At 42.2% G+C, this 14,022-nt stretch overlaps 1 protein-coding gene across 1 annotated transcript in view; it reads left to right on the top strand.

The window, feature by feature from the left end:
* The window catches only part of VAV3 (vav guanine nucleotide exchange factor 3), a 1,223,230-nt gene that overhangs the window by 524,955 nt on the left and 684,253 nt on the right, over positions 1 to 14,022 (top strand). The window contains exon 4 of the mRNA XM_086953893.1: positions 13,417 to 13,485. Within this exon, the coding sequence (XP_086810019.1) occupies positions 13,417 to 13,485 (69 nt within the window). The remainder of the gene's footprint in view (positions 1 to 13,416; positions 13,486 to 14,022) is intronic.

Here is a 14,022-nt window from a genome sequence, read left to right as displayed (position 1 = left end):
TTTTCGACGCTGAATATACAAACAAACAAACCGTGAGGGGTTAAGCTTCACCTACCATTGCTTTCCAGGTCTTCCAACAAACCCTTCATATTCTGACCCCACCCCCTTGCAGGCCGACGCTGTTTAAGACGAACCACGCTCCCTCATATAAGTGTCCGTCTCAAGTTGAATTACAGTGTGAAAGACGAGTTCCTGAGTGCATTGGAGGGATGTCATCGTCTTTTTTCATTAAAGTTTCCATCAGTCGTGCCCCTGCCAGGGAACCTGTTTGCTTATGAAAATGATGGCAATATGGAACAAGCCCTCAGTGATGTGCCACAGTCTTGAGGGATTTCTGCTTCGAACTTAATTTGTGTTTTTTATATCTTGTGACTGAATATTTCTTTAATAAAATATTCTGTTTGTAATACACAGAACATTTAGCTGCAGGCTGAACAAATGATTTATGGCATTTTAAATTGTGAATAACATATTCACGCTGTGAGGTAGAAACTCAGCATGTTTCTAATCAGAATCAATTAAATACTCATTTTCAAACGTGGCTGCCGCTGTTTTTTTGGACATTTCCCAAAAAAGAAAAGAAAAACTTTTAGATGAGTATATTTTTCTGGGTTAACACGGCTAAACAACAGCAGGAGTCGTCTACAAAAACTCTAAAATAAAACAGTAACAGTGGCGCTGCTTTCAAACCAGAACCGCTCCAGTTGTTTCCTCAGTAATTCATCGTTAATGGCGGAGCCAAAAGCCTGCCTCGAATAAAAACCAAATTAGCCAACTCTAGAAAGGCACCATATTTTTTGACGTACCCAGGGAAGTGGCAAGGGTCCTTGCCCTAGCAAAAGCAGGGGAAATGGAGCGACATGCTCTGCAGTTGGATGTCAAAAGAGTCATAACTGCGATGGACAGCGCCCTTCGCAGCCGGAGTCCCAGTGCCACTGTACCTGCTGCACTAATGATAAGTACGCTTCTGGGGATATGCTATATTTTTCATCGTCTTTCTTAGGAGTACTGTAATGCTAACCTACATGAGAGTGCTGTCCAAGGAGACAGCCATGACTCGCTTGCTTGACTCTCCCAGCAGAGGATGAATGAATTTCTGTGGCCCTCTGTGTGGAATCCTAAAGAATGCTAAATTACAGGTGTTCAGGAACCATAATCCTATTCATGGTAAGTCCCAACACACCCTAAATTAACCTGTGCTCAACACCTGGTAGCTTGGCACAGAGCAGTCAACACTTCAAACAGTAAAATACCACATAAAAACATTCCACATCAGGCTAGAAAAAATGCAGTTAATTTAATAAATAAAACAAGATAAAAATGGCAAAATCCAATAAGTAGAACCAGAGATATTGATTTTTAAAAGAATAAGCAGAAATAGCGCCAAAAAGCACAAAGCGCCAACAAGGGACATCTGCTTGCGCTAGGGCCAAAGTCAAACGTTCAGGCTCACCGCAATGAACCAGTTTGGGCTCGCTGATCAAAAGTACCTTGATTCGGGCTTTGCTGAAGGCAACGATCCTGTCGACGGAGGAGCTGTGGAGCACAAAGAGCAATGCGTTGAGGTTAATCCATGTGTTCGGCGGTGATGAGCAGGGACGATACATCAGCTCCAATGTGATACGGAATCTTGGCTTCGATGTTGATGCTGTCGTCGAGGGAGATGTGAGGACTTCGCTTGAAGAGCGTCAAACAGTGGCAGCTCTGAAGGTGGAGTGGAGGGTTCCAGCAACACAGATGTAGCGATGTGTTAGTTTTAGTCCACGCAGACAGGGGTGATGCTCCGGTTCTGATCCGTGCAGTGGTGAAGATGTGTCGGTGCTGATGATGCAAAACCGATGATGCGCCGGTTCAGTCTGCGCAGCAGCAATGTGTTGAACAAGCACCTTAGGCACACATCCAATCATCCAGGGCTGGGGTGGCGCCACTTGGCTAAGCATACCTACAGATGGCTAGTTGTAAGTCTTTTATGTCCCTGAGACTTCAGATCAGGAAGCAAGCCCCCGGAGTCACTCTGAGTTCAAGAGAAGTAGGTCTAGTCTATCTCCAGACCAGAAGGGCAGGAGGCAGCATGTCAGCACAGCAAGAAAGCAGTACTTCCAGAGCAGCAGTCAAGCAGAGTGGCAGTCCTTAGCGCAGCACTGCAGTCATTCTTCCTGGCAGAGTCTTCACAGGTCTGGAAGTGTATTAAAGTGGTAAGGTCTGAGGTCCAGTTCTTATGCTCAGGGGTGCCTTTAAAGTGAGGAAGACTTTGAAGGGTCATTGAAGTGCGCTGAGGTCCTCCCTTCCTTCCCTGACTCCTTACTCACTACAGGGGGTAATTCAGCCCTTTGTGAGAGAATAGGACGCAGCCTATTCAGGTGTAAGTGTGAGGTTGTTTCCAGCTTCTCCCTCCCATTGTGGAAGAGGTGAGGCACCGCGGCTAGGGCGACTGACTCCGGAATCTGGGGATCATGGTTCGATCCCCGGCACCGGCAGCAGATTAGCTCAGCACCATGTGACTCTGGGCAATAGTAGAGTAAAAGTTTCCCTTGGCAGGATTATTAGCTAATCAAGCCCAAATGTTAATATTGGACACTTACATTGGACAAATATGACAAAAACATATATGTATAAAAACTTATATCAAATTTATTATTTTGTTAAAAACATGAAAAAAATCACACAATAATCACACAATAAAAACAATTGTACTTAATCAAAGTTTGTGCTAACTAAAAATTTTCACAGTTCTAAGTCACACGAGATTTATCAACATAAGATACTAATCTTAAAACACAACAGACAGTGCCATATAATTCATCAATTAAAAACACAACACAAGGGAGAGACAGACAAAAAGACAATATCATTTGTCATTGAGACTTAGCACATCGAGTATTTCAATATCAAGCAACCAATCCTGTGCACATTTAAATCTTGCGACATGCAGAATTGGCACGATTACTCAATTATGCAAATTGTATGGCATCGACGCGTTTCGATGGCTTTTGTTTCAATTTTGTGCCATCTTTTTCAAGACTGTTTTTTTTCAACAGTGCCAATCCTGCATGTCGCAAGATTTAAATGTGCACAGGATTGGTTGCTTGATATTGAAATACTCGATGTGCTAAGTCTCAATGACAAATAATATTGTCTTTTTGTCTGTCTCTCCCTTGGGTTGTGTTTTTTAATTGATGAATTATATGGCACTGTCTGTTGTGTTTTAAGATTAGTATCTTATGTTGATAAATCTCGTGTGACTTAGAACTGTGAAAATATTTAGTTAGCACAAACTTTGATTAAGTACAATTGTTTTTATTGTGTGATTATTGTGTGATTTTTTTCATGTTTTTAACAAAATAATAAATTTGATATAAGTTTTTATACATATATGTTTTTGTCATATTTGTCCAATGTAAGTGTCCAATATTAACATTTGGGCTTGATTAGCTAATAATCCTGCCAAGGGAAACTTTTACTCTACTGTTGATTAGTACCCTATTCCCCTGGTTGAGGGGGTCTCTCTCTACTGAATTCAACTCTGGGCAATAGCCTGCTTAATCTTCCCGCGGCCCACAACGCCTAGAGACCCTTACGGGTGATTGTGTGCTCTACAAATGTGGATTATTATTATCCTCCCAGGATGGCCCATCAAGTCACACCTAAGCTCCCATTGTGTGTGGTTGTCTAGACAGAATGCACAAAGTCCAGCTGTCACCCTCCCCACCCTTGCATTGGGACAGGCTGCAGGCACACAGCCATAGTTGCAGAAAAATGCAATCTTGCTAAAAGTAAAAAGAATAGATGATGGACAGAATGCTGTACACAACAAACACTCACCCCACTCACAGATGTGAATTTAATCCATTGTTTTTTTTCTCACCACAACACCCCAATCTGGACCCACCCATATGCAAATCTTTCTTGCCCCTGATTCCCATGGGAACAGTTCAGCCTGAACTGCCCAACCAGGTCCTCCCTGGATTGGTAACATGCATCCTGGGTTTCTGGGTATCACCTCTCATCAGCCTGGCTAGCTTGAATCCAATGGCACAGTGACTTTGGGCAACAAAAGCAAAAAGAATAGATGATGGAAAGAATGATAAACAAATAAAACATTCACCCCCCAGTTACATATATGGGTTTAATCCATCATATTCTTGCTCACCACACCACCACAGTTTGGTACTAGCCATATGCAAATTAGTCTTGACCTTGATCCCCATGGGAGGAGTACAGCTAGAACTCCCAGACCAGGTCCTCCCTGGACCGCACAGTTGCATCCTGATACCGGTTTCAAAGTGTCACTCCACATCAGCCAGGCTACCTTGAATCCAGTGGCACAATGAGCACGGAACCCACGTCTGGGCATACTCTTCCCACTTAGGGTGACAAAAGCAAAAATAATAGATAATGGACGGAATACTGAACAAATCAAATATTTACCCCAGTCACCAATCTTGGTTTAATCCATTGTTTTTTTGCTCAACACGGAACCCCAGTTTGGACCCAGCTATATGCAAATCAGTCTTTGCCCTGATCCCCAAGGGAACAGCCCAACCCAAACAGCAAGACCAGGTCCACTCTGGATCTAAAACATGCATCCTGCTCCTGCCCCTAAACGTGTAGACCATTTTGATGCACTGAGCCCCGCTGACCTATCTGCTCTGCACCCAGCCCACCCGGGCTGGGTACCAACAACCAGCAGCACTACCATGGTCCTGAGGCACTGGTGACCCGATCCCTCTTTTGGGGTCCCCCAGACTTACCTGTAAGTCCCCTTGTGCAGCCTGTTTTGAGGTGGCCACCTTCTTTGTAGTGCACCAGCTACCAATAACCTCAGCACCCTGCTCCTGGCCAAATCCGGGACGCTCCCGACAAGCCACTGGGGGAACATTGGACCTTAGCCTGTTGCTATCCTAAACATCGAAGGTGAACCCCGAGAACCGACTGTGCAATTTTATATACATTCATGTATATTTCTTCTTAGACTTTCATTGTGCGTAATTGCCGACAACAGTGAATATTTTCCTAAATATATTTATGTAATATAGTATGTAGAAGCAGCACCGAAATGTAATGTTTATGAATTGTATCTTTTATGGTCCAAGTGACCGAAAATAAAGAATAAATGATGATGATGAAATGTATGACTACAAAAGTATTTACAAGTGAACAAAGTTCTTGGTCTTACAATTTATATAAACATTTGTGTTATTTTTGTAAATTGGTCTTGGATTAATTCTTGAGTGTGTGTCTCATTTATTGCCTCTGTGAGTACTACAAATGCATAGCACTGCCTCTGATTGCCTAACTGCTCGCCCACACTACCACAAATAGACTGTTAGTATTATCTCCTTTTGCCTCTGTGTACCGGTCTGGGTCTCATTGGGCTCTCTGCACAATGTGCTTCATTTTAGTACACTATATAGAGAGCCAGCTTTCTACAACAAGTAATACCCAATGTTAACCTATGGGAGGGGTAGGCCTCACATCTAAAAAATAGATTTTGGAGTTTTTCACTTCAGGAAATGTAAAACTTAAAGGTAAATGTCCTACATTTTAATTACACAGCACCCTGCACATTAGGCTACGTAGGGCCTACCTTACTGGTGACTTATATGTTTATGTTTATTTTTCTTGTAAAGCGCACGAATACTGAAGTGTCTTGGCGCTGAAAGTGAGAGGGTGAAAGGCGCAGTGAGAAAGCTTATGACCTTTGCGGCTGTAAAAAAACAGGTTTTCAAATTCTTCCTGAAAAGCTGGAGATTTGGCTGGTGTCTCAAGGATATCGGAAGTTTATTCCAGAGCATAGTTGCACAGTGTGTTATGTCTAGACCGCCCCATCTAGCTTTTCTAAAATTTTACAGGTTTGATTAATCCTTGCGTAGCCGATCTCAGTGCTCGTGGGGGAGCATAAGTTATAAAAAGCTTATGAAGATCAGCTGGACTCCCCCGTTTACTGCTTTGTATACCAAAGTTAGCACTTTAAATTCAATACGTTGTTTAATAGGGAGCCAGTGTAGTGATCTTATTCCAGCGGATGTCTGTTGTCCTCTACGCAGCTCCAGAAGAAGTCTGGCAGCCGCATTTTGCAACAATTGCAGTTTTTGGAACTGAAATTTATCACTACCCAGGAACAATGCATTAGCATAGTCCAACTTTGATAGAAAAAGCACTGCCATCATCATTTTCTGGAGTACTTGAGGAATAAAAGGGAACATTTTTCGCAGTATTTTTAAGAGAAAAAAACAAGAAGAGACAAGGCTGTTAGCCAGGGCGCCAAAATTCAGCTTATTATCAAAAATGATTCCCAGATTTCTAACCCTGTCAATAGGGTGAGGGCATTGTCCAGCCTCCACCGGCCACCAGGTTTGACTCCAAATAGATTGCCCTGTTCCAAACTCCATCACCTCCGTCTTTTCCGTATTTATTTTTAGATAGTTCTGGTCCATCCATCTCATAATGATAGTGAGGCAGGCATGGAATCTACCTGCAGTGACTTCTGGATCATCGGTGACGGAGATGATAAGCTGAGAGTCATCAGCATATGATACGAGTCCAAAACCATGTTTCTTGACTAGACCTGCCAAGGGGGAAATGTATAAATCAAAGAGGATTGGAGACAGCGCAGATCCTTGGGGCACTCCACAAGGCAGATGAAAACTCTACGCTATGCCGTCCCAAAACACCTTTTGCTCTCTGGCCTCCAGAAAAGATGACATTAGGGACAGAGCAGTCCCTTCAACTCCCGCATCCCTCAGCTGCTGTAACATTATATGTAATAAAAGGGCTTGGCTTGGTAAGGGATTTAAAATGCCAAGTCGATGTGGCAGTTTAAACTACACACAGAAGCCCTGCAGTGGCAGGTCTGAGACATGTTTGACTGGCTACTTAAGTGAGTGGCACAGTTAGTGCTGCAGGTCGACTAATAGCATTTAATTGACAGGTCCTGGGCACATGTAGTGCACTTTACTCGGGACTAATATGTAAATTAAATATGCCAATTTTGGGTAATCTAATCAAACCATGTTTATGGGAGTAAGCACAAGCACTTTAGCCCCGGTTAGCAGCAGTGAAGTGCACAGAGTTCCAAGGCCAACAAAAACGAGATCAGTCAAATTGAAGAAGCAGGCAGAAGGTTTGGGGGAAGATCACCCTAAGGTTGATACGTCTAAGACTTAATATATGCAATAACACCTTGCCCTTTGGCCTTACAAGACACACTTTAGGGGTGAGTTATGATGATATAGGAATCCGCATTTCCTACAATGCAAAGGGACTATTTTGTTCCAATGTGTCACTACAGTCCATTTAAACTGCAGCCCAGAAAGAGTGCAATGAGTTCCTCACAGACATATATTTTTGTCATATACTTGGGTGGTGCAAATCCACATTGCATCTCACATATGACATTTAACTTCCACTCCATTGGTGCATTTTCTGTGCAATCTACAATGGTCTTAAGGGGCAGTTAAATAGACCAATAGGATACAAACTGTTTTACCAGTCCTATTTGGTGCCACAGTGCACACACTATGGCACTGAATAGCAGGACCACAGTCCAGAAAGTCATATTACCAGTAAAAGCAGGGTCAAGAAAAATCTGAAAAAATCTTGGGAGATATTGCCGAAATGGTAATTTAGCTGCAGCAGTCTGTAAATAGTTCAATCTATAATAAAGACAGAGGAAGCCAAGTTTGCAATTGATGATTTCAAACAAGCTATGTTTTTCCAGTCTTAATACTTGGTCTCTTATTTTTGGAAGTTCCAAAGGCCAATTCACCAGGCACAGACAATCTTCTAAATAATTTAAAATCAGAGTTTAGGTCTCTGAACACTTCCTAACCTTGGTTCTCCCATACAAAAGGTAGGTTGGATATTTGATGATGAAATGAGAAGAGGGTTTGCACCTGATTAAACACAAACAAGAGAGATCACTATTAGGTAGCACATCAGAATGATTTTGGAGCTTGCAACAAAATTGTCACTTTTAAAATGTTGTGTGCCAGGTGTAGGATAGTGCCTCTTTTGACATGGGTAGTCTCCATTTGTTGCCTGTTGCCTGATGTGATATTAAACTGTAAGTGTATTGGTTCCCCGCTAAACAGGTCCCTAGTCCCAGATCTCTTTCCAAAACCTTCACCATGATTAGCACAACTTCAGTTACCCTTGTAAGTCCAAAGTAAATGGTACTTGTGGTACTTAGGGCATGGGTACTGAAGAGAGTTCTCTGGTGCTGCCGAACTGGTTGTGCCACCCCAGGGGCCACTCACCAAGGCTATGCTTTCTGCCTTTGCAGGCTGCATGTCTTGTTGCAGAGAAATCTGAAGAGTCAACATGGAACACAGCCCTACATACATCATTCTTTTGCTTACCATGCCACCCCAATTTGGACCCAGCCATATGCAAATCAGTCTTGGCCCTGTTCCTCATGGGAACAGTCCAGCCTGAACTGCCGAGCCTGGGCCTCCCTGGACTGGAAGCGAGCATCCTCGTAACAGTTTCTGCGCTGCAAGGATTGAAGTGTGAGCGAGGGAGCCCAACTGTTTATGCCCCGCTGTCGATTAGCTACAGCCTTTACCAACTGAATCTGTGGATTGGAAAATTGAATCATTGGAAGCTTTGGCTCAAGAATAGGAGTAGTGCTCCGCTTCTTTGAAAAGAAAGTGAACATCAGGACCGTCCCCACCATAAGAACCATTTGGAAATTACTTGAGCGGAGCGTTTTCTTTTCAAACCCAGCGAAGTCTCCTGTCCAGTGCCTCCTACCTTGTGTCCAGCGTTTGGCGGATTACAGTCCTCCCGCCCGTTGGTATCTTGTCCCTCCCTCCATTCCTTTTTCCCTTTTCATCCTGATAAAGGTGTAGCCCCGGCTGGGGCAACACACCGAAACGCATAATGGTGTTGTTTGTGAGGGGGAAGCTGGATGATACCTACCCCTACCCCCATAACCATGATGATTTGTACTATCCTGTCTCAGCACCATCTTCTGGCGTTTCTCTATTTTCTTCATTTTTGAATGTGTTGAATTGTGTGATTGAGGTATGGATATGTGTGATGAGTCTTGGGAACATGTGAAGGAATGAATGAGGAGTGTGGGATTTGATATATTGGAATATTTTGTTACTGATGTCTGATGCACTGGTCTGTATCATGCAAAGCATCTAACCTTTTTGAAATATGTGTTAAAAATCAATACAATTATCATAGTTTTGTATAAACTGGTGTGACTGACTTTCTCTGCACTTAATTTGCTCCGGTGACTGTGTGCTTATTTCAGGACCCCATTTTGGGGCCTTTATTTCATGAGTTGGGGAAGGTAGATTTCTTGCTTTAGGTGCTAGATGTCATTGAACGACAGGGCTGGACAGAGAGCCCAAAGCAGCCCTGGCAAATTTTGTCAGACCAGCCCCCATATAGTGCATACCGAGTTCAGTAATCTAGCCTGACCACTACTAAGGGGGGATTTGGTGGCTTTCCCTCAAGAAAATTTTAGGGAAATGGTTAACTCAACAACACTTTTTTCATTATATATTCCATTGTATTAGCTTTTAAAGCATAATAAATGACGAGCTTAATGTGCAGCAGGATACAACGATCTTTATTGGTGCTTTTCAATGATTCCTCCACTATCACCCTCAACAGTGCCTCTCATCTTTACATGACCCCTTTCTCACATGTATTTCATTTGTTTTATAGAATCTCTCATAACATTGTTAGGTGTCGGAGCACTATACTTCACAGACAATTACAGAGACAATGAAGTCATACTTGTGTAAATCAGTGTATAGAAAATGTTACATAAGGCAAAGGGGACTACAAGGTGTAGGATTCTCATGTCATCCTTCCTGGTAGGCATTATTTTAAGAGTGCTTTGTCTGGATGTGCACAAACTCTTGATTCAGAACATTGCACAGTGGTTAGAGTTGACTTCAATAATAAGAATTTATTTCTACCTAAACAAACCATTTTTTATGATAATGAAAGCCTGAGGAAAAAACATAACTTTCTGACCTGTACCATGCAGTTTGCATGGAGCTCTTTGATGGTGGTCCATAGCTCACTGTGCAGGTTTACGAACTGCACAGTAACAAAAGAATCTCTGTGACAAAAACTTTAACACACTGAGCTATGCACATAAAATACTATTCTTTGATATGCATGGTACACATTTTTTTCAGCAGGCATATTAATACTCTGATCTACATTAGATGAGTCAAAACTGCCACTAGGCACAACTTCCATCTCCCTCCAGAAGGAAAATGAATCACCAGAGTTATCTTGACACTTTTATTCTTGCCCGAAAACTTCTGGATATACAAGAACTTTGCAGTGCTTTTAAAACTGCTGCACTGCTGCAAACCTGGCCCCCATTAACAAACTAGCACCCCACTCTTCCATCCCACCCGGGAAAATGCCAAATGCCCGGTACGGCCTGTTTGCCATGCTGATAGACACTCAGCCCTGGGCACGTCAGGGCTTAAAACTGAAGTTTTCAGGTCCAAGGCTCTCACTCACACTCCTGCTCATCATGAAAGGGAGGTCTTCAAGGTGCCCACAGGAGCAGTGACATCTTTAGCCCGGTGCGGTTCAGCTCAGGCAGCCTGGCACCTGCACATTTAGCGCATGTATAGCACCTGCTGCCTCACCTGAACATAAAGAGTGTTCATCAGGCTGACCTTTTTCTCAGCCTGGCAGAGACTCTATATGTCTGGGAAAAATGTGGGTGCATAGTACCTTCGCCCTTAAGGATGGGCAGCTCCTTCTGCGAACATGCAACTTCTCCCCTTTGTGGCATTACTAAACAAATCTAATAATCTCATGGGTAAAATATGCCATTGCTCCTTTATCCAGTCCCTTAGGAAACGTTGTATTGTTTCTGCCGATTTGCCTTTCGTAATTGACCCTTTAGAAAAAAGATCAGTTCTTTCCTGAGTCTTTGTTTACAAGTTTCTCATTAGCTCTATCTTTGCCCTTGAGTTTGGATCTGTTGCTGGGAACTGGAATGAGGGCTTCAAGCTAAGCTGGACGATAGTCATTGAGCGAAAAGGTGAGGATTCAACAAATAAAGTCAGTTTATCCTCAGTGCTAAATCACAGCGCTTGCATGGTTCCTTAAAAGGTATGTTGCGCTTTATAACGTGGATCATACATTTAAAGAAATGTGTGTTACCTTGTTACAGCTGCACTTTATATTTGGTATTTTAGAAGATGCTGAGTAAGACAAGAGGTACTAGAGAACGGGGAGACACTTTTGTCCTGAAGAGTTTTTCTTCTTTCCTGTTTCTCCCTATGCCATCCTGTACTATTAGCGCTTCTTGCGCTGTCACATGTGCACTATATATAGAGTTTTCATGGACAGGTCATTGTGAGATAAAATGCCTACAGCAGATCTTGCCAGGAATAGAGAGCGTGTTCCAGCGCCGGAATTTGGTTGGAGGTGCATGGGCATAATATCAATTCCCTAACTTGTGTAGCTGGCCCCGAAATTGGAGTTTTTGGTTGCAAACACCGGTGAGCAAGATAGCAACTGCCCCGGAACTGTCTGGTTGCGGATCACCCTAAATTTCAATTTGTGACTTTGCCAGTGGCTGGTTGCCGAACCTTTACAAGCACCCTTACAAGCAGGCATCAGGCCGGGTAGGGCACTCCTATAAGACTTGGAGAATCATTTGACCAATATGATCAATTGGAGAATCGTATGACCACTACTACAGCTCCCGGTATGGGAAACTCCTGAGGCATTGCAATTGTGGACCACAGTCTCTCATGGACTTCTTTACTTTTCCCTTTGTCCTGCCTGCCATTTTGCGGCTGTTCTCTGCAGTTTTTTCCCTGGTCCCCGACCCGTCATCTTGTCCATTCCCTCGTCTTTTTACCCTTTTCCCTCTTTCCCCCTTGAAGATCCTCAAATGTTTCTTCCCCTCTCTGTTTTGCCTTTTCTCCACACCCTCGAATCCCTCCCACCCTCCCTTGGTGTTGTGACTACGTCCCCCCTCCGACCCCACTTAATGGAACTCTGCCTGAGGAAATCTACTATGTTTGTATATTTATGTATATAAGGGTAACTCTAATCACTGGTATAGGCAGTAGACCTTTGTACCATCTACCATTCCTATGTGACTCTTAGAGTATATCCAGTCATATCCCTTCCCTATGTATATAGAGATAACTCTAATCACTAGTATATGCAGTAGACCTTTGTACCATCTACCATTCCTATGTGACTCTTAGAGTATATCCAGTCATATCCCTTCCCTATGTATATAGAGATAACTCTAATCACTAGTATATGCAGTAGACCTTTGTATATCTACCATTCCTATGTGACCCTTAGAGTATATCCAGTCATATCCCTTCCCTATGTATATAGAGATAACTCTAATCTCTAGTATATGCAGTAGACCATTGTGCTCTCTACCATTCCTATATGACTCTTAGAGTATATCCATGTGTATCCCTTCCCTATGTATATAGAGATAACTCTAATCACTAGTATATGGGTTGACCTTTGTACTACCTACCATTCCTATGTGACTCTTAGAGTATATCCAGTCATATCCCTTCCCTATGTATATAGAGACAACTCTAATCACTAGTATATGCAGTAGACCTTTGTACTATTTACCATTCCTATGTGACTCTTAGAGTATATCCATTTGTATCTCCTCCTTGTGTGACTTTACATCTTGTACATTTGCAATTTTTTCTGTTTGTATCCTTTATGTAATGCATGTAATCCTAAGTCCTTATGTTTCTCAACTGGTTCTTATGTAAAGCGCTCTGACACCTTCGGGTAAAGTTTGCACTATATAAAATCGAATAAATACATAAATAAATAATTAAATAAATAAATAAACAAACGAGTAGGGTAGAGTAAATGTTGTTATGATGTCACCTGCCACTTTTAATAACATTTTAACAAAAACAATATTTTGTCACTATTACACTTTATATTTGGTATTACTTAAGAGGCAGTGTAAGACAATAGGAACCCATGTGAAACAAGAGGGCATGGGGTGTCACTGCTGTCTAGAAATAGTTCACCCTTTGCTTGTTTCTCATTTATGCTACCCATGAACTGCTATCCTTCCCCGTGCTGCCGCAATTTGCACTTTACAATAGGTTCTCTGGCAGAGGCACTGCAAGACAGGTAGGGATGGAAATAGGTTAGATAATGTTGGCTGATTCCGCTTTCCTGAAGAGGAGTATTGTTTTAATTGTTTGTGAACTTTTTATCATTTGTGATGTGTAATCTATGGTTTTAATTCACTGAAATAAATATGATTTGATTTGAAAGAAATGTGGGATTTGTAACTTACCGATCTCTTTAAACTGCACAGCTAGTGGTAGCAGAGTTTCAGCATGACATGAGGTGTCTTTGAAAAAAATTATTATCATTGAAAACACGTTTGTATATCTTTCTCTACAGACCATTTGCCACAGAAGAACGCATTGAGGATGACGAAGACATCTATAAAGCGCTTCCTGATTTAATTGAGTAGGTACCATTTACAAAGCGGTGATAACGTTGGAACCAGAGTTTGAAATAAAGCTAAAGCATTGTTATTGTTGGCTAATGCTTATTGGACTGATATGCTGTCCTGATTCATCAGGAAGCACTTCAAGCCAGTATGACTACCTTTCATTAATATTTTTCATGCGGAAAATGGAGTCTGACATTATGCTGTCTGATGAAGAAATATATTGAGGCTTTCATCATTCTCTAAAGAATTGGTCGTGCATCATGTACTGGCAAAACCTATGAGAATTATCTAATTTCTTGATCAATTACCTTATATTTGATGCATGTGAAATAAATAAATTTAAATAAAGCAAGGCAATCTAATAATTGCAAGTGGTCTCATCAGTAACTATATACAGTATGTTAAAAGCTGAATTAATATGTGGTCTGGTGTCTCTCCCGGACTAGTCTAAGCCGTGACAGACACACCAGATGCATTCTCCCCCTAGCAGCTCGTTTATTCCTGCTAATCTCATGGATTTGTGCACCTTCCTTTATTTTGTGGATAGTTGT

Source organism: Lissotriton vulgaris, chromosome 1_1 (genome assembly GCF_964263255.1).
Source record: "Lissotriton vulgaris chromosome 1_1, aLisVul1.2, whole genome shotgun sequence".
In the NCBI taxonomy this organism is placed as follows: Eukaryota; Metazoa; Chordata; class Amphibia; order Caudata; family Salamandridae; genus Lissotriton; species Lissotriton vulgaris.
Note: the sequence above shows the minus strand (reverse complement) of the source record. Positions and strands in the feature narration are given on the sequence as shown.